Here is an 18,821-nt window from a genome sequence, read left to right as displayed (position 1 = left end):
CACCGCCTTAGGCCCGAGCGTAAAACGGGCTCGTCATCCAGCCGGCCAATCAGAGGGAGCGCTGGAATGCCTTGACACACCCTCTCCCTCCGCCCGCCTCAGGTTCTCGCCGCGCACTCCCGCGCCGCACGTAGGACCCAGTGACCGTTTGCCCTACGTCTCGCGCTGGAACTCTTGCCGGGATTCGTCAACCGCCGCGGTTCTTTGGGCACTACTTTCGGTCGCGAGGTCCGGCTCGTCAGTTTATCCCAAGGAGGAAGGAAGTCGGTTGTCTGTGTTAATTATGTAACTGTCCAAACCGGTGAGTGCTGAGCCGGGCTGGCCGTCGCTCCAGGCTGGCAAGTCTGGCCGTCAATCTTGCTGTTAATGATTGTCTAACAATACCCGCCGTACTTACCCCGCGGGGTTGTCCTGAGGGTAACATAAGGTCACGTCCTTAGGGGACGGACTTAGGTTCTGTGTGCTTGCTTTGTAAGTAACCAACATTTAAATTGGTGTTCGCGCATCGTTTGGGTTTCTCTTATTCCATACAAACAAGATACCTTTGCTTTGATTCACCCATTCAGGAATCCATCATCAAGTCCTGACATTTTTTTTCTCCTCCTTTTGTTTCCAGGTCCTTATTTAACCTGTGTGCATCACAGTTTCCTGTAAACTGAGGATAGCAATACTGCCTACTGCATACAGTTTTGCGGAGTAAATGAAATACTAGCTGATGAACTGTAGTAAACATATTTTGGGGGCGCTTACTCTTTGCCGCTTTAGGTGCTGTATAAATGAACAAAAAGTCTTTGCCGTTATAGATCTTAGTTTTAGAGGGGGAAATCCACTAACTAGCATGCAATACGTCAGATAAAATCATGTGCGGTAGAAAAATGTAAAGCAGAGTAAGGAGATGGAAAGGGGTAAGGTGAGGTGCTATTTTATGTAGGGTGGTCAGGTAGGCCTCTGAGGAAGTGATACTGAACAAAGGCCTAAATGAAGTGAGGAAGAGAATTGTGTGAATATTTGGTGGGAAAGTTACTTCAGGTGGAGGCCTGCGCAAGTGTAAAGGACCCAGGCGGGAAAACCTTGCCCTGTTTTATAAAGAGCAAGGGCTTTGGATCACAGTGAGTGAGGAGAAGGGCCGCACTCGAGGTCACAGATAGTGAGGGCTTTGTCAGAGTGCCTGGGAGGTCATGGTACCAACTTTGGGTTTTATTCCAAGTGTAAAGGGAAGTCATTTGAGTTTGAGGGCAGAATAGTGACTTGATCCTAATTACATTTACAGAAATATTAGCTTCTGTGTACGTGTATGATTGTTATTTTCTACTCTTGCTTTGTTCATTGTAGTCACCCCTTACTAGATGCTTTGTGTAGAGAGTTGAAATCCCCAGTATAAAGTTTGTCAGACACTTTTAAATACAGCACAGGATGTCCTTGTCGATTCAGGTGGTTCTGTAACTGTATCCAAACAATTTTATATCAGATTACCTTTAAATTCCCAATCCCTGCTCTTCTTGCCTTAAATCCTGAATATTTCCAGTAATGTCTTCCTTTAACATTTTCATCATATAACTTCCATGCTGAAAAACCACAGCGGTTACCAGTGCCTACAAAATACAGGCATTATATTGTCACTTCCTACTAATTTTTTTTTCAAACTATTGGTATTTTTAACTAGAAGTCCTGTTAAACATGTTTAGTACAGTACATGATGTACTTATATACTTAATATAAGGCCTCTTTTTATTAAATTCACCAGACACTTTCTCATTCAACTCTTCCCAGACATATGAAAATGCCTACTGAATTGGGTGACCCAGTTGAATAGTTTCCTAATAAAATAAAAAATTAAGCTCTGACCAGGTGTCTCGGTTGGAGCATCGTCCCATACACCAGAAGGTTTCGGGTTTGATTGCCAGTTGGGGCACGTACCTAGGTTGCGGGTCAGTCCCTGTTGTGGTGTGTCTGGGAAGCAACTGATCAGTGTTTCTCTGCCACTCGATGTTTTTCTCTTTTTCAAATCAATAAATATATCCCTTAAAAAAAAACAATTTTAAAGGAAAATAAAGGAATCTTTATAATAGACGACAGTGTATGGTATTCATTTGACTTCTCAGCAAAGAATAATATGTCATAAGCTTAAAGGTGATAATAAACTCTGTTCTGTTTCAGATGACAGTGCTTTCATAAATTGAGGATTAAAAGGTCTGTCTATAGAATATGAAAAGATTGGTAGTAAATTGAAACAGCCCAGCCCTATGGGAAGCAGTATCTTAGAGTCCAAACCCACTGTGTTGTCAGAAATATATTTTACACAACACACATATTAAATATTCTAGCCAAAATAACTGAACCTGAATCTGATCAAACCTTTAGATGTGCTGGTTTACACAGGAAATAGAAGGGCATGTTAAATGACATGAAGGGGACACAATCTGCAAAACACGGAATATGGGAAATTCTATCAGACAAATGATCCAATTTCTTCAAATAAATGCCAAGAAAAGAAGGAGGAAAGGGGGACTGTTGTAGAGTTAAAAGATCTAAGGGGCATTATTTGGCTTTTGTTTTGAAGTAACTAAAAAGGTATGTACAAGACTGGGAAATTCAACTGAAATTTTTACTTCCCATAGAGAGTCTTACTGAAGATTCTATAGGTTAAATATGTCTGCAATTTGCTTTAAAGTAATCCAGTGATCCAGTGTGGGCAGAGGAATAAAGTAAATGAAACAAAATCGATCATTTGTTGATAATTATTGAACGGGATGATGGGTGCATGGAAAGTTTATAATAGTATTAGATTTAATTTTTACAGATGTTTGAAATCTTCCATAATAAAAACTAAATATACATTTTTTTCTGTCTTTCACCTGTTATTTATTTATTTAATTTTATTTTTAGAGGGGAAGAGAGAAAGAGAGGAATAGAAACATTGAGGTAAGAGAGAAACATTGATGGGTTGCCACTTGTACGTGCCCGCATCGGTGACTGAACCTGCAACCTAGGCATGTGCCCTCACCAGGAATTGAAACTGCAACCTCTCACTTCGTGGGAAGACAACCAGCCACCAGTCAGGGCTGTCTTTCACCTTTTAGATCAATAGAATAATCTTCCTAGCGTTCTCAATGATCTCATACAGGGATTATCTTTGTGGAATGTTTGGTTGAAAGAACACCTTCCTTGACTGAATCTGGAACTGAGTTGCAAGAGATTACTGCTGTTACAGATGTTACTTTCTGATAAAAAAAAAAATAGAACTATCAAAGGAGATTATGTAACTAGACAGTTTGTCCTCACTGACTGGCTTTGCCAGTTAGGGACCAGTCAGGAAAATTATAGTTACTTTAAAAGAAAATTTAATATAAGGACATTGTTAAACAGGTAAACAGGGATTGGAGAACTACTGTGACAAAATGAGGATACTGCCCTGACTGGTGTGGCTCAGTGGATTGGGAGTTCTGCAAACTGAAGGGTCACCAGTTCGATTCTCGATCAGGGTGCATGCCTGGGTTGCGGTCCAAGTTCCTGGATGGGGGTGTTCTTGATGGATGTTTCCAATCAAGAACAATCGATGTTTGGCAACCAATCGATGTTTCTCTTACACATCAGTGTTTCTCTCCCTCCTTTTCCCCTCTCTCTAAAAGTAAATAAACAAAATCTTTAAAAACAAAAGCAAAAAGAGGATACTGAGATAAAGTAGTGGTAACTGCAAGAAGTAGGTACCACCTCATGTTCCCAAGACTAAGAGTGGGTTCAATGACTTGCTAAGAGGAATCTCAGGACTCAACAGATAACTGTACTCAGCTATGATTTTTAAAAAGATTTTATTTATTTATTTTTAGAGAGAGGGGAAGGGAGGGAGAAAGGGAGGGAAACACTGATTGGTTGCCTCTAGCAAGCTCCCAACTGGGGACCTGGCCCTCAACTCAGGCATGCGCCCTCACTGGGAATTGAACTGGTAACTTTTCAGTTCACAGGCTGGTGCTCAATCCACTGAGCCACACCAGCCAGTGCAGCTATGATTTTTTTATAGTGAGAAGGTACAGAGCAAAGTCAGTAAAGGGAAAAGGAGCATATGGGATGTCTGGGGGAACCAGCTACAAACTTCAAGGATCCTTTCCCTATGAAATCCTAGAATCACACAGGGCATGCTTAATTCTGACAAGTTCTGATATGTGAAATGTTGCCAACATTAGAGATTCTATGCCCAGAATTTTGGGGGGGCTGATCGTGTAGACTCCACAAGGAAAGCTGATGTTCAGCATAAACCATATTGCTTGCACAGTTGAGGCACAGTGAGACAGTCTTCTGTTCTGTGGGTGGTGGGGATCCAAGTTCCAAGTTCCCAGATGCCAGCCAAGAACCCACCTTGTAAGCAGGTCTTTCAAAGGGTAGCAGGTAGCCCTGACTCTTTTCTGCACACTCCCCTAGCACTGGGGAAATAAGAAGTTGGAATTAGAATTTGCAAATGTGGTGGAGGGGTCCTGAAATGCTGGAAGCAAGGGGAGGAGTGAACTGCTTGGTTGCTGCTAGTACCCGAGAAGCTGAAGGAGACACACCCCCACACTCTCAAACCCCATGAAGTAGACTCAAGATATCTGAGGAAGAAGCAATGATTAATGTTGGTTCACCTGAGGTGGTGCAGTGAGGCCTTTGGATTCAGTCCTTCAGCACATTTACTAAAGACCCCAAGACACAGGTTTAGGAACGTCAAGTAACTCGCACAAACTGGAGAGCAATAGAGCCAGCAGGTAAACCCTTGTTTCCTGACTTCAGAATGCTCTTTTCTACTCGTAAGACTTCTTGAAAGATGTAGCAGCAATCTTGTTATACTAAAATATGAGCTTTAAAAAAAACAGCTCAATTAGAATTAAACTAGAAATTTGCACAAGTGGTTCAAACTAGAAATTTGAACAAAATAACTGTCTATCCAGGGAGGACTACAAAGGATGACACCATTATCTAGGGGTTCTTAGCTTTCCAGATCCAGAAATTACCAGTTTAGGGCATTAAGAGTTTACTTTAAAAAATGGATTTTTCATGATTATATGTCTGGCCTCTTATCAAATCCTAGAATTCCCCTTTTGCTACTCCCTGCCACACTGTGGCATCCAGCCAAACAGAACTGCTTCTAGATCCTCTACAGAAACCCTGGTGTTGGTTGACTTTACTATCCTCTTTTCCTGGAGGATCCTCCTTCCTGGCTGACTCCTTCTCATCCTATAGGGCTGACCCAGTGTCACCCCACCCAGGAAATCCCACCTTAGGAATTAGCTATAGTGATAGATAGCATGGTTTGATATCTCTGTAGTCTTCTTAAAATACTGCAGACATGTCTCTAACTACTCTAACCACTTTGAATATCATTGTTTCTATGTCTTTCTCCCAGCCCTGGGCTATAAAGCAGCTGAACTACTGGGGTTTCTGTGGTATTTCTGTAATATATGATGATAATAGACAAAATATTTTATATTAGGATTACCATTTAAAAAACCTGAGACATAATTTCTATTTCCCTATCTTATGTTTTTGGTGTGAAACATTTCTTTAGTAAGTTTGTATATAATGTGGGTTTCAGATTCTGTGTCATCCACAAGTACTACATTTTGTTGAGATGCTCTTAAAAGTGCTTTTGTTACATGAGCAGGTTCTGTTGACATCTGGGATGTACTTGGGTTAGGCCAGGACACCTGCCCTCATTTAAAGCTGTCAGTCATTCTCTTCACTGTTGCCTCACCTCATTTAAATTAAGCCCATTTCCCTTTCACCTATATTTTTTCCCTTTCAGTTTTGGGATTATTTTTTTAGTAGAAAAGAAAGAAACAAAAGACTTGGGGAATTGACTTTGTCTTCTGTTATATTGAACCATCTACCTCAAGCACTGGAAATAGTTTCATTATTCTTGCTCCAAACAAAAGACTTTTTATTTTCCTTAGCATTTTATTATAAGCCTCAGCTCATTAAGTTTAGCCTTTCTTACACTATTCTGATAGAGTTCTGCCACTTTTAAATTTCTTTCCTCCACTCAAGAACATTTTATTTTAGCCTTTTCTTAGGTTATTAAGTTTACAACCTGCTAAACGTTTTACCCAAATGTGGGAAAACTGCCTGAAAATGCAAAGCACAATACAATAATTACATAAAAGAAAAAACAAAAATCCATTAAAACCAAGCTCTTTTAGCTGGCAGCAATTATAATTGATAATTCATATTTTTAAAAAGTTGCATGTCTTAAAAAGGTTGCATAGCTACAAGATGATTCATTGCTGATTAACTGTTGAGCAATTTTATTTAAGAGGAAACAATATATTTAATAAATTGTAATTCAGTAGACTACCCTGGATTCAACTAATTAAAATATAATTATATGACTTGGTTTACTCTTTGGCTTCATTCTTATATTGATAAACCTTTAATTTAAACATATTAACATATTTTAGCTTTTTTTTTTTTTAAACAGGTTTTATCACACAGAGGGGATGGGGCTCAGTCCTTGGCTGCTGCCTTCCTCAAGGCTGCAAGGACGTTGCTCAGCTCCTCTCTCTTCCTCTTGGCACGGAAGCGTGTTCCCACCCTTTGCTTGATGAATTTCAGGGTCCTCTTGTCCTTAGAGACCTTGAGCAGCTCCAAGGTGCACGGCTCATAGGGGACAAAGCCACACACCTCTCGGATCATATCCCACACGCATGGGCGGTGGGTGTGCCTTGGCTTGCTCACGTTCTTTGTCACTTGGTGGCCCTTGTTGAAGCCCACAGCCATGGGGTAGCAGAGAGCCACGGCTGCTGTTCCTCCTTGCGGCCGTGAAAGGGCTATTTTAGCTTTCTTATGTAGAAGTCCGTTTTCTACTCTTGGGAAAATAGAACACGATCTACATTCAAAGGATGTTTTACTGCCTGATTACATTTCTTGGTTTCACATTTAAGACTTGAATTTATAATAAGTAAATTTTGTGGTCTTCAATTTAAGAATGGATGAATGCAGAAACATCATGTTGGGAAAATAAAGAGATCCCAAACTGAAAAAAACAAATCAAAACACAACTAGTTGTACAGCTTTAGCGAATTTAATAAATAGTAAATCAACGTTTACGTCTGTCAACTTTGGTGTCTGAATAAAAAGTGTGTATCAGTGTTACTATGTAGATGACTGCTCTTAGGGATATGCAGAATTTTCAAAATCCCTGTGCACCCTGTATCTGCGTATTTGGTGCACTGAGTTTGTGGTGATTGCCCTCTCCTCACTCAGCAGGATATTTTTTTCCCTGTGTGATTCCAATCTCTATTACTGAGTCTCAGAGAACTCAGATTTCTGGCTGAGCATGCCTTCTTCCCCGCCTACCCCCCCCCCCCCGCCCCCCCAGAGATAGATCCTGATAGCCTCTCGCATCTTCCAAAGATTAGAAAGCCTGTACAATACAAGTATGACGGGTGCTCAGGACAAGACCTATTTACTTCCAACTATCAGTGCAGTCTTATGATATGTGTATAGACAAGACAGTCATGCAATAGTATCTCCCTTCTGCACTTCAAGGCATATTGCACATTCCCCAGCATTTTTACTCAGTACCTCCTTAGATTACCAGTTTAGTATAAAAGGATATAACTCAGGAATGGACTGACAGAAGAAATGTGCAGGCAAGGTATGTGGGGAGGGGTTTGGAGATGCTGTGTTCTCTGAGTGTGCCACTCTCCCCAATTTCTACGTGTTCACCAGCCCAGGAGCTCCTGATTTAATTTTCTTATGTAGGCCTTCTTTCATCTTTTTTCCTTTTTATTAAGTCTGATTTTTATCAGGAAGCTTCTTACTTATTCATATTAGCATATTATGTTTGAACTCTTTCCTTCTTTTTTGGAATAATTTTTAATCTTATAGTACGTAATTTTTGCCAACACCCGTCTTCTTAAACAGTCTTCCCATTAAGAATCCCTGGTGTAAAAATTACATAATATACATACTGAAAGTGTTTGTTCATGTATAACATTAATCAATGAGTACCTAAAACACTCAACCTTTGAGGAATGAAACAGGTGAGGAAAAACTTTACTTCTCATTTTACATCTTTTTTGAGGATGCTATTTGAATAGTTTGTAATATACATTGTTTTTGGGTATCAAGACTAAATTATTCATGACATTGGATCTAGCAATGATTTCCTGGATATGACCAAATGCATGAGCAACAAAAGAAAAAAATAGATAAATTGGACTTAAAATTAAAGCCGTTTCTGTATCAAAGGACATTGTCAACAGAGTAAAAGTTAACCCATAGAGAATGAGAAAAAACTCAGTTTTCCACCACTGTGTTTCTCCTGTGTATCTCCTTTGCTACTCACATAAAACACTTCACTGATTGCCAGGTACTGTATGTGGAGGTTTTCTCCAGCACCAAGCAGTTTTCTGTGACACCAGTTGGGTGTTCTACAGTTTAACTCAATTCTGACACTGTCTTCCTGCAGATAACATCAGATACCACAGGTTAAGGCAGGGGTGTCAAACTCATTATCACTGGGGTCCACATCAGCCTTCAAAGGGCCGAATGTAATTTCAACTCTGACACCCCCTGGTAAGGGGCCAGTCCCACAAGACTGCTCACACTGTACTTCAGACTGCCAAACACAGTCTGAAGTAGTAGGTCTCCAGGTTACCACAAATTTGACTGTAAATCAAAGGTTCTCATGACCCCCTGCTCAGGTCTGATTACTTTTTAAGATTTTATGTATTTATTTTTAGAGAGAGGGGAAGGGAGGGAGAAAGAGGGAAAGAAACATCAATGTGTGGTTGCCTCTCACATGGCCCCCACTGGGGACCTGGCCTGCAACCCAGGCATATGCCTGGGAGTTTAACCACCAACCCTTTGGTTCGAAGCCTGTGCTCAATCCACTGAGCTATACCAGCCAGGGCTTGATTACTTTTCTAGCATGGCTTACAGAACTCAGGGAAACACGTTTTCCAGCTTATTAAAGCATATGATAAAGAATACAGATGAACAGCTAGATGGAGATACACAGGGTGCAGTCTAGGAGCGTTCCGAGCCCAGGAGCTTCTGTCTCTATAGAATTGACATGTGTCACCCTCCTGGTGTGGATGTGTTTGCTGGCCTGGAAGCTCTGCAGACCCCACACTGTTGGGTTTTTATGGAGGCTTCCTCACATAGGCATGATCATTTATTAACTCCATTTCCAGCCCCTATCCCCTATTTGGAGAAGGGGGCAGTGTCAGGGCTGAAAATTCCAAACTTCTAATTATGACTTGGTCTTTCTGGTGAGCAGGCCCCCATTGACGAGCCACCCAGGAGCCCATCCAGAGTCACCTCAATAGAACCAGAGAACCTGCTAGTGGTTTTACACATAGGAATTCACAAGGTTTTTATAAGTCCTATGTCAGGGACAGGGTCAGAGACCAAATATTAGAACAAGAGATGCTCCCAGTGCTCTTATCACTGAGGGATTTACAAGGGTTTTAGGAGCTTTGATAGGGACCAGGGGCAGAGACACGTGTATATGTATATATATAACTTCACACATAGAATGGGAAAAATATTTGCAAATCATATAGTATCCAGAATAAATAAGAACTGTTAAAACTTAACAAAAACCCAACTTAAAAAAGGAACAAAATGTTAAACAGACATTTCTCTAAAGAAGATATACAAATGGCCAATAAGTGCGTGAAAAGATACTCAATATCCTTAGCCAACATGGAAATGCAAGTCAAAACTACAATGAAATACCACTTCACATCTACTAGGATAGCTATTAAAAAAAAAAAGAAAAGAAGTGTTGGTGAAGAAGTGGAGAACTGGATTCCTCATACATTGGTTGCAGTAATGTAAAGTGGTGTAGCCACTGTGGAATACAGTTTGGTGGCTCCTCAAGAAGTTAAACATAGAATTATCATGAGTCAATAATTCAACTCACACACACAGAGGAATTGAAAAAAAAGACTCAGGTATTTGTACACCTGTGTTCATCGCGGCATTATTCAGGATAGCCAAAAGGTGAAAATAATCCAAATGTCCATCAATAGAAGAATGAATAAACAAAATGTGGTATATACATACAGTATTATTCAGCTTTAAAAGGAAATGAAGTTATCATATATGCTACCACATGGATGAGCCTTGAAAATATTATGCTAAGTAAAATAATTCACGATGAGTCAGACACAAAAGGACAAGTGTTACATGATTTCATATATATGAAATGTCTTGAAAAGGCAAATTCATAGACAGAGGGATAGACATTAGCAGAAGCTTTAGGGAAGGGCGAATGAGAAGTTGTTCCTTGATGGTTATAGTGTCTGCTTGGTGTGATAAAAAGTTTGGGTACAGGTATTTGTGAGAGTTGCACCACGATTTGAATGTACTTAAGGACACTGAATTGTATATTGAAGAATGGTTAAAACGGCATATTTTATGTTGTATAGGCATACCTTGGAGTTATTGTGGGTTTGCTTATAGGCCACTGTAATTAAGTACCACAATAAAGTGAGTTGTAATCTTTTTGTATATACTTTTGAATGTACTTTTTTTCTTACAAAAAAAAAAAAAAGATGGCAGCCCATGGGCCAGAGTTTACTCTCCCTTGGTATAGGAAATTTTGGCCTGACTGCCTACTTAGCCCTGCTTTCTCCACCCACCTGAGGATTCCTGGGACCATTTATGTTGACAGACTAAAAGCAAGATACCCCTCCTTGTTATTCTTGCTCACTTTCTAAGTTAAAAGCCCCTCTAAAAATCATCCTCTTTATTCTCAGCTCATTATCTCCTCATTATAATATCCTCATTATTCTACAGCTCAGTAGAATAATGTGCTTATCTCCTCTGATCTTCCCCCTTCAGCCTTTACTTTTTGTGTTCTGGAACCTCTAATTTGTGATTCATAAGCTTCCCTACTCCTCAATACATCTTTTATTGGAAGCATTTTTTAAAGATTTTATTTATTTATTTTTAGGGAGAGGGGAAGGGAGGGAAAGAGGGAGAGAAACATCAATGTGTGGTTGACTCTTGCATGCCCCCAACTGAGGACCTGGCCTGCAACCCAGGCACGTGCCCTGACTGGGAATTGAACTGGGAACCCTTTAGTTTACAGGCTGGCATTCAATCCACTGAGCCACACCAGCCAGGGTATTATAAGCATTTTTGCCTTCATTTCTTTTATATTTGTTAGGGTATTGTATTGATGTTTCTCAAAATATCTGTGATCAGCCCTGACTGGTGTGGCTCAGTGGGTTGTTCCACAAACCTAAAATTCACCACAATTCCTGGTCAGGGCACATGCCTGGGTTGTGGGCCAGGTCTCTGGATGGGGGCATGCGAGAGTCAACCACTTGATGTTTCTTTCTCTCGTGCATTGATATTTCTCTCCTTCTCCCTCCCTTCTACCTCGGAAAATAAATAAGTAAAATCTTAAAAAAATATCTGTGATCAGGCCATAGTCTCTATAATTTTTATTTCAGCAGAGCGCAGGAGGTGTTGTAGCCTATAGGGTTGAAAATTGCCTTGGCTGAGTCTTGGCTCCCTTATGAAGCTCTTCTGTGCTGCTCATTTCTTTCTCACCAATAGGCACATTCTATCTAAAAGTGGACGTGGGTGGTGACACGTACTTTTGAACACTTGCATACATTTATTTCTTCTTCTGACCACAGAATACTGGAGGTCTGTTTGCCTCTCCAGAATTCAGCTACAGATGAGAAATGAGGCTTTAATATGCAGTATCACTCAGTGCATGGGGGCTACCTGTAAAGAAATTACCAGTTCACCCTCACTGGTGTGTCTCAGTTAGTTGGGCGTTATCCTGCAAAGTGAAAGGTCACCGGTTCAATTACTGATCAAGGCACATATCTAGGTTGTGGGTTCGGTCCCCTATTGGGGCACATGCAAGAGGCAATTGATCGATGTTTCTCACATCGATGTTTCTCTCCCTCTCTCCCTTCCCCTCTCTCTAATAAGTAAATAAGTAAATAAATATTTTTTAAAAAAGAATTATCAGCTCTTAGGCTCCATCTCAAACATACCGGAGTTAGGGTTCACAACCTACACTTTTAACAAGGTCCTCAGGGGACTTCAGCACTCTTAGAGTTTGAGAATTATTGCATTAGTGGAAAAGAAAGGTTTCAGAACTGAGAGTTGTTCATGTGCCGCCCCCTCCTCCATCCTTGCCAACTTCCACACATGAAGACTCCTACAGAGGCATAACCAGTGATAAATTGCCATGAAGAAAACAAGGGGACTATAAAAATTATTTTTGATTAATCACCATTCCAAGAAAGAAAATGTTTTTGGAGAATTTTGGGAAGGGACATTTGCTAACCTATGTATTAGCTATGTACTACCCGTGTACTTGTAGTTCAAGAGAACAGGACCATTGTGCCCCTCACTCCTTACCACTGCTTTCAGACCATTATTTACTCATCCCTTTGTGAAAGCCCAAACTACTTCGTTGAGGCTCATAGTCTTAGGGGAGAGTGTCATCCTCTCTCTGGCTGCGTCATTGTCATTTCACGGAAGACACTTGTACTGTATACTTGAGGTGAATGTTATGGTGGGCTGCCCAGATTCCTTTCTTTCTCCTCTCATAACCAGAACTGTTGGGTGTTCTGTTGGTGACAGCTCTCTGATGCATCCTTCTCTGGGTATTACTTGTAGGTAAAAAAAGACCTGCCTCTCCCAAGGTCATGCCCTTTCCTGGGGAAGCTCACGTACAAAATCTTGTTATGGGGGTATAAAATCCCAACTCCCTTGCCCCAGTTTAGGACAACTCTGAAGGGCCACCCCATCTCCAGAGTTCTCTGTGGAATAGGTTGAGGTCTTCGTTGCAACTAGGTGGCAATTCAACATCATCCTCTGCTCAGTTTTGATTCCTTCTGTCTCCCAAAGGTGTTGATCCTGAGGATACCCCAACAAACTTCTTGCATACAAACCTCCATCTCAGAGTCTGCTTCTTAGGGAACCCAACCTGTGATCCAAGAAAGCAAACTCTAAAATGGTATTTTTCTATCTGGGTCACCTGCAGTCTGGCTGCCAGTGAGGACCCTGTCACTGGTGGTAGATGAAGTGCTAATAGCTCCTGCTGGGATATTGGGAGAAAGACACTGAAAAGCCCAGGGTGATTAATTACCATTAAATGTGAAGTGACAAATACCATATGATCTCACCTTTAACTGGAACATAATCAATAGAAGAAAAAAGCAAACAAAATATAACCAGAGACATTGAAGTTAAGAACAATCTAACAATAGCCGGGGGGGGGGGGGGGACAGTGGGAAGAAGGGATTACAGGAACTACTATAAAGGACACATGGACAAAATCAAGGGGGAGGGTGGAGGTGGGGGAGGGAGGTGGGTTCAGCTGGGGTGGGGTGGAGGGATGGGGAGAAAAGGCATACAACTGTAATTGAATAACAATAAAAATTAAAAAAAATAAAACAATTCAAGCTTTTCCAAAAAAAAAAGAAGAAGTGTAAAAGCTAGAGGGTATTCTCGGTCATTTATCTCTATATGTCTGCAGCCAAAGAGCAAAACAAGCTGATGGTCAGTTACTGGACTTAACCCTAAGAGTAGCGGAGCTGCAAAGTTGAACAGAATTTTCAGCCTCAGCATATCTCTTACAAAAAGTGAGTGCCCTGATTGGGAAGGATTGCAATGCTGAGAAATAGGACAAGAACATCGGGGTTACTGCGCTGAAGAAACTTGAAATCCTAGATTCCACTGAATCATCTGGGCCTAGAGAAGTGGCCTAATCCTCCCCGTCACAAAAGTAGTGCTCTCTCTTTGCTTGAAGAAGAAACACAGACCACTCACTTATAAGACAACCGGTGTACCACTCAGGAACTTTCCTCAGTTTTCCTGTTGAACCCCAGACCAATAACTGGGGTTAATTCATACATCACCTAGTCAAGGAAATGCTGGGCCTTCTAAGGGAGGAAAGAGATGCCTCAAAGGAGCCAAAGGACCTAAACAATATGTATCATCAGGAGTTGGAAGGTGACATAAGGAACTGAATTGAGGGTCCTAGGTCAAGGCACAGGGAGGGGTAGCAGAACATAATGTTAGACAGGGAGGGTTTATCAATATGGGAGCACTATCCCATGATACGGAACATCCTGACAAGGATCCAGGGAGGTAGTGCTAACATTCTGTTTACTAGGATGGCTTTTAGAAATGCAGAGAAAGCAATGGCCCACATTAAGTGGTGCAGAATGGCAGAACTACCATGGGATATGGCTTAAGGAGGAATGAAAAGGCTCAGAGAAGTGGGTATGCTAAAGTAGATATTGTATGCCAAGGCCAGAAAACTTGACAGATGACTATGCTCCATGGGGTGGCTCAGAGAACATTCTGTTCCCTAAAGCAATAAGGAAGGTGAGAGGGGTACCAGCATCACTGAACAGGACGAAGACTAGGGCAAAGTGAGTGAGGTACTTGCTTTAGATGCAAAATTAAAGGGAGCCAAAAACCTCAGTGACCAAGATAAATAATTTATTTTGATACTAAAAAATCAAAATTAATTCAGACTATCCACGATAAACAAGATAGCCAAACTTTAAATAAAGACAGAATCAATGTGACTTAGTTTTCCATATTGCCTCCTATATGGCTCAGCACAGTGCTGTTACTCAAGGTGGCTGCCCTTTACAGGCCTCAGGTGAGAGCAGCAGATAAAGTTACAGAGCTAAACTCCATAATAGCAACCAGGGTGATGGGACCCAAAATAGAGGCCAAGTGATAATGCTTAATTGTCAGGAGCAAGGTGAGCACAATTATAATTAGCACAAAGTCAAAATGGCTGCCTGGTGGAGGCGGGTAGTGGGTTCTGACCTGTGGAAAGATATGGAGATGGTTAATGCAACAGGGTGTTCTTGGAGGCAAGATGGATGGGCAGCCTACAGAGGTATTGCTCAACCTATACAACCAAGAGAAATCAAGGATGGATGCTCAGGGAATGGAAGGCAGCTATTCCAGTTTCTTAAAAGTGGTTCTTGAACTAGTTTTTGGAGCTGAGCTAGTTTTCAGACATAGAACTATTTGATTTCAGACTATTTAATTGAAAGAGAAGCTAGAGGAAGATGGACCAAAGACCATGTAATACCATGGTAAATACATATTAATGAATTCCCTAGAACTTCTCCAAAGGTACCTGTCATTTTGCCTTGGTAACTATATATTGGGAAAGGTAGAATAAGCAAATATTTTGAGGGCTGCGGATAGTGTCCAAGTTGACAATGACACCCAATGTGTCACCGTGTTAGAGTGATGATGTATCGTGTCATAGTGCCAAGAGTCCTTTTTCCCAAGTTCCCGAATGTATAATTGGAATGAACATACTTAGAAGTTAGCCACATTCTCAGTTGTTTTCCTTGTCCTGTGGAATAAGAACATATGGGGAAGGCTACTGAACAGCTTCCCTGTTATACTGCAAGACATTGTCTTATCCTAGGAAATATTACACAGATTGTTGCCTTAAGACCTAAGGAATGCAAAGATGGTGGTCCCCATCACATCTACACTGAAGTCTGGTCCTTTCCAAGGTTACACCGATCCTAGAGGATGACAACTATCACAAATTCAATTAAGTACTGCCTCAATTGCAGTTGCTTTGTCAGATTGTGGTATCTAAGCAGATTAACATGACCTAAAGTACATGGTGAGCAGGTATTGATGATGAAAGAGTTGTTTTCCATTCCTAGCGATAAAGAGGATTTAAAACTGCATTGTCTTGGACTGAAAAACAGTATCCATTTTAAGTTTTTACCACTGGGTTATGTTAATTCTACCACAATATATCAATTCAACTCTATCATAATATAGTCTTAAGGGGCCTGGGCATCTGGACATACAGCAAAACATAATTAGTCCATTGTATCGATGGCATTGTGTCAATCATGTTAATCAGACTAGGTGCCAGGAAAAGGTACATACATTGGAGGCCTTGGAAAGACACATATGCTTTAGGGGTTGGGAGATAACCCCAATGAAAATTAAGGGTCTACTCCATTAGTCGTATTTTTTAGGGCAGGATTTCTCAACGTTGGCACTATTGACATTCTGTGCCAGGAAATTCTTTGTTGCCGAGAGCTCTTGTGTGCAATGTGGGATGTTGAGTGGTGTCCCTGGCCTTTGGATGCCAGTAATCTAAGTTGCTTTAGGTGTTATAGTTCAGCTCGGAGAGAAAGACACATAGTAAGACTTATAATACAAAGTGGTTAGGGTAGTTAGAGAGACATATTTGTGGTATTTTAGAAGCACCACACAGAAATATCAAAGTAGGCTATCTGTATCTCACTCATAGGGTGACATTTCCTGGTTGGGGTGACACACGGTCAATCTTACAGGACAAGAAGGAGTCAGCCAGGTGAAAGACAGTTGAGGATATGGAAGTGGGATTAGGAAGGAGGACACTTCGGGGAAAAAGGATGGAATCTCTAGACATTGCCAACTATCCCTGGGAGACAAAATCACTTCCAGGTGAGAACCACTGATTTAGGGACATACTGGCCTGGCGCATGCCTGGACATCTCCAAACTAAAGGACAAACTATTGCATCTTGTACCTCTCACCACTAAGAAGGGAAAGTACTATGCCTTGTAGGTCTCTTTGGGTTTTGGGTGGCATCAAAAACTGCTGACTTTGTCCTGTTGCTATTGTTGTTAATATTGCCAACTTATCTAGGTTGACTCTGGTACCTACCTACAATAGAAAACCTGTCACTCACTCAAGGACTCTAGTCTGCCCAACATCCCTTCCTTACCTTCTTTCACAAATCCTACTATTTCTCTGGTGCTGATAAATTCCTATCTTCCTTTACCACCTACCGATTTCTTAGTTCAGCTAGAGACAACAGCTAGCCTAAACTGAATCATTAGTGGCAGTGTTTCCAGCTCTTGTGTTGTACATCTGTCACAGAAAATGCAGTAACAGAAATTATGTGGCAGGTCTCTTTGTATCAGCTAACAGAGGCAGTACAGAGAAGGAAAGTTTGGAAGATTTCTTCATTCAATGTTCATTCATTCATTCAACAATGTATTGTAGTACTGCCAGCTATCACAGATACCTGGACTTTTCTCTGCTATTTCCTCCCCTTACTCCACTGTAGATGCACCAACTTTCTTGCTGTTCTGGGAACACACCAAATTCATTGCCACCTTGGCATTCTTTTTTATTATTAACATTCCATCATATATATGTATATATGTATATATGTGAGATATATATGTTTACATATATTTTATTTGTTGTATATCATATATATATCATATATATCTATATCTTATTTATCCATTCATGTATTGGTGGACACCTAGGTTGCTTCCATATTTTGACTATTGTAAATAATGCTGCCATGAACATAGGGATGCATATATCTTTTCAAATTAGTGTCCTCCCCACTTTGGATAAATACCTAGAAGTGTTATTGCTGGGTCATATGACAGCTTTATTTTTAACTTTTTGAGGAATCTCCACACTATTTTCTATAGTTGCTGCACCAATTTACAGTTCCCCAACAGTGTGCAAAGATTCTCTTTTCTCCACATCCAGCACTTGTTATTTGTTGTTTTTTTTTAAACTTTATTTATTTTTAGAGAAGGGGAAGGGAGGGAGAAAGAGAGGAAGAGAAACATGGATGTGAGACACATCAGTCACATTGATGGGTTGCCTCTTGTACTTGCCCTGACGAGGACAGAACCTGCAACCTAGGCAAGTGCCCTGACCTGGAATTGAACTGTTGACCTTCTGCTTTGCAGGATGATGACCAACCAACAGAGCCACACCCATCAGGGCTATTTGTTGGTTTTTTGATAGTCATTCAAAAAGTGTTATGTGAAGTGTTACCTCATTGTGGTTTTGATTTGCATTTCCCTGATTAGTGATGTTGAACACCTTTTATTATGTCTGTTGGCCATTTGTATGTTCTCTTTGTCCTCTGTGCATTTAAAATTTGGATTGTTTGGGGTTTTTTTGGTGTTGTTGTATTAATTCCTTATTTATTTTTGATATTAACCCCTTATTGAGAATATCATTTGTGAATATGTTCTCCAATTCAGTAGATTGTCTTTTCATTTTGTTGGTTTCTGCAATGTCAGTGTGGCTCAATTGGTTGGAGGTCATCCCATACACCAAAGGGTTGTGGGTTCAGTTCCTGGTCAGGGCACATACGTGAATTGCAGGTTCAATCCCCATCTGGGAGCATATGGGAGATGACCAATTGGTGTTTCTCTCTCACACGGATGTTTCTTTCTTTCTCCCTCCCCATTCCTCTCTAAAAGCAATGAAAAAATGTCCCCGGAAGAGGATTAAAAAAAAAAGCTTTGGTAAATTTACACAATGGAATACTACATGGCCATAAAAAGGAAATCTTAACCTTTTGCAATAGCATGGATGGATGTGGAGATAATAATAATGCTAAGTAAAATAAGCCAATCAGAAAAAGACAAATACCATATGATCTCACTTATATGTAGAATCTAGTGAACAATATAAACTGATGAACAAAATAAGAACAGAGGCATGGACACATGGAACAGACTGACAGTTGTCAGAGGGGAGGAGGGAGGGAGTGACTGGATGAATGAAGGTGAACGGATTAGCCAAAGAACATACATGCATGACTCATAGACACAGACACCAGTGTGGTGATGGCCAGAGGGAGGTGGGGTGGGGGCTGGGTGAATGTGGGCAAAGGGGGTGAAAAATGGGGACGTCTGTAATAGAATCAACAATAAAAAAAGTAAAAAAAATCTATATAGAAAATAATAAAAAGGAATGGATTTTCCTTTAAATTAAATGTAATCACTGTCAATTGTCTAGGTTATAAAAAAAGTGGGGTACAGCCCTGACTG

General features: G+C 40.7%; 2 protein-coding genes across 5 annotated transcripts in view; one reads left to right on the top strand and one right to left on the bottom strand.

The window, feature by feature from the left end:
* Nucleotides 1–92: 92 nt before the first annotated feature.
* Nucleotides 93–18,821, top strand: part of SF3B1 (splicing factor 3b subunit 1) — a 53,846-nt gene continuing 35,117 nt past the window's right edge. For 2 of the 4 annotated variants that reach the window (XR_006656072.3, XM_045198603.3), the window contains exon 1: nucleotides 93–301. The gene's annotated coding sequence lies outside the window, so the exon portion shown is untranslated. The remainder of the gene's footprint in view (nucleotides 302–18,821) is intronic. The other 2 variants (XR_008426202.2, XM_024563709.4) reach the window with 2 other exon arrangements.
* LOC112307635 (large ribosomal subunit protein eL36-like) lies at nucleotides 5,667–10,642 on the bottom strand. Its single transcript, XM_045198135.2, has 2 exons — nucleotides 10,623–10,642; nucleotides 5,667–6,832 (listed from the first exon to the last, which is right to left on the bottom strand). The coding sequence occupies exons 1-2, from the start codon at nucleotides 10,640–10,642 to the stop codon at nucleotides 6,472–6,474; spliced, it is 381 nt and encodes a 126-aa protein (XP_045054070.2). The 3' UTR covers nucleotides 5,667–6,471.

Source organism: Desmodus rotundus, chromosome 2, assembly GCF_022682495.2.
Source record: "Desmodus rotundus isolate HL8 chromosome 2, HLdesRot8A.1, whole genome shotgun sequence".
NCBI lineage: Eukaryota > Metazoa > Chordata > Mammalia > Chiroptera > Phyllostomidae > Desmodus > Desmodus rotundus.
Note: the sequence above shows the minus strand (reverse complement) of the source record. Positions and strands in the feature narration are given on the sequence as shown.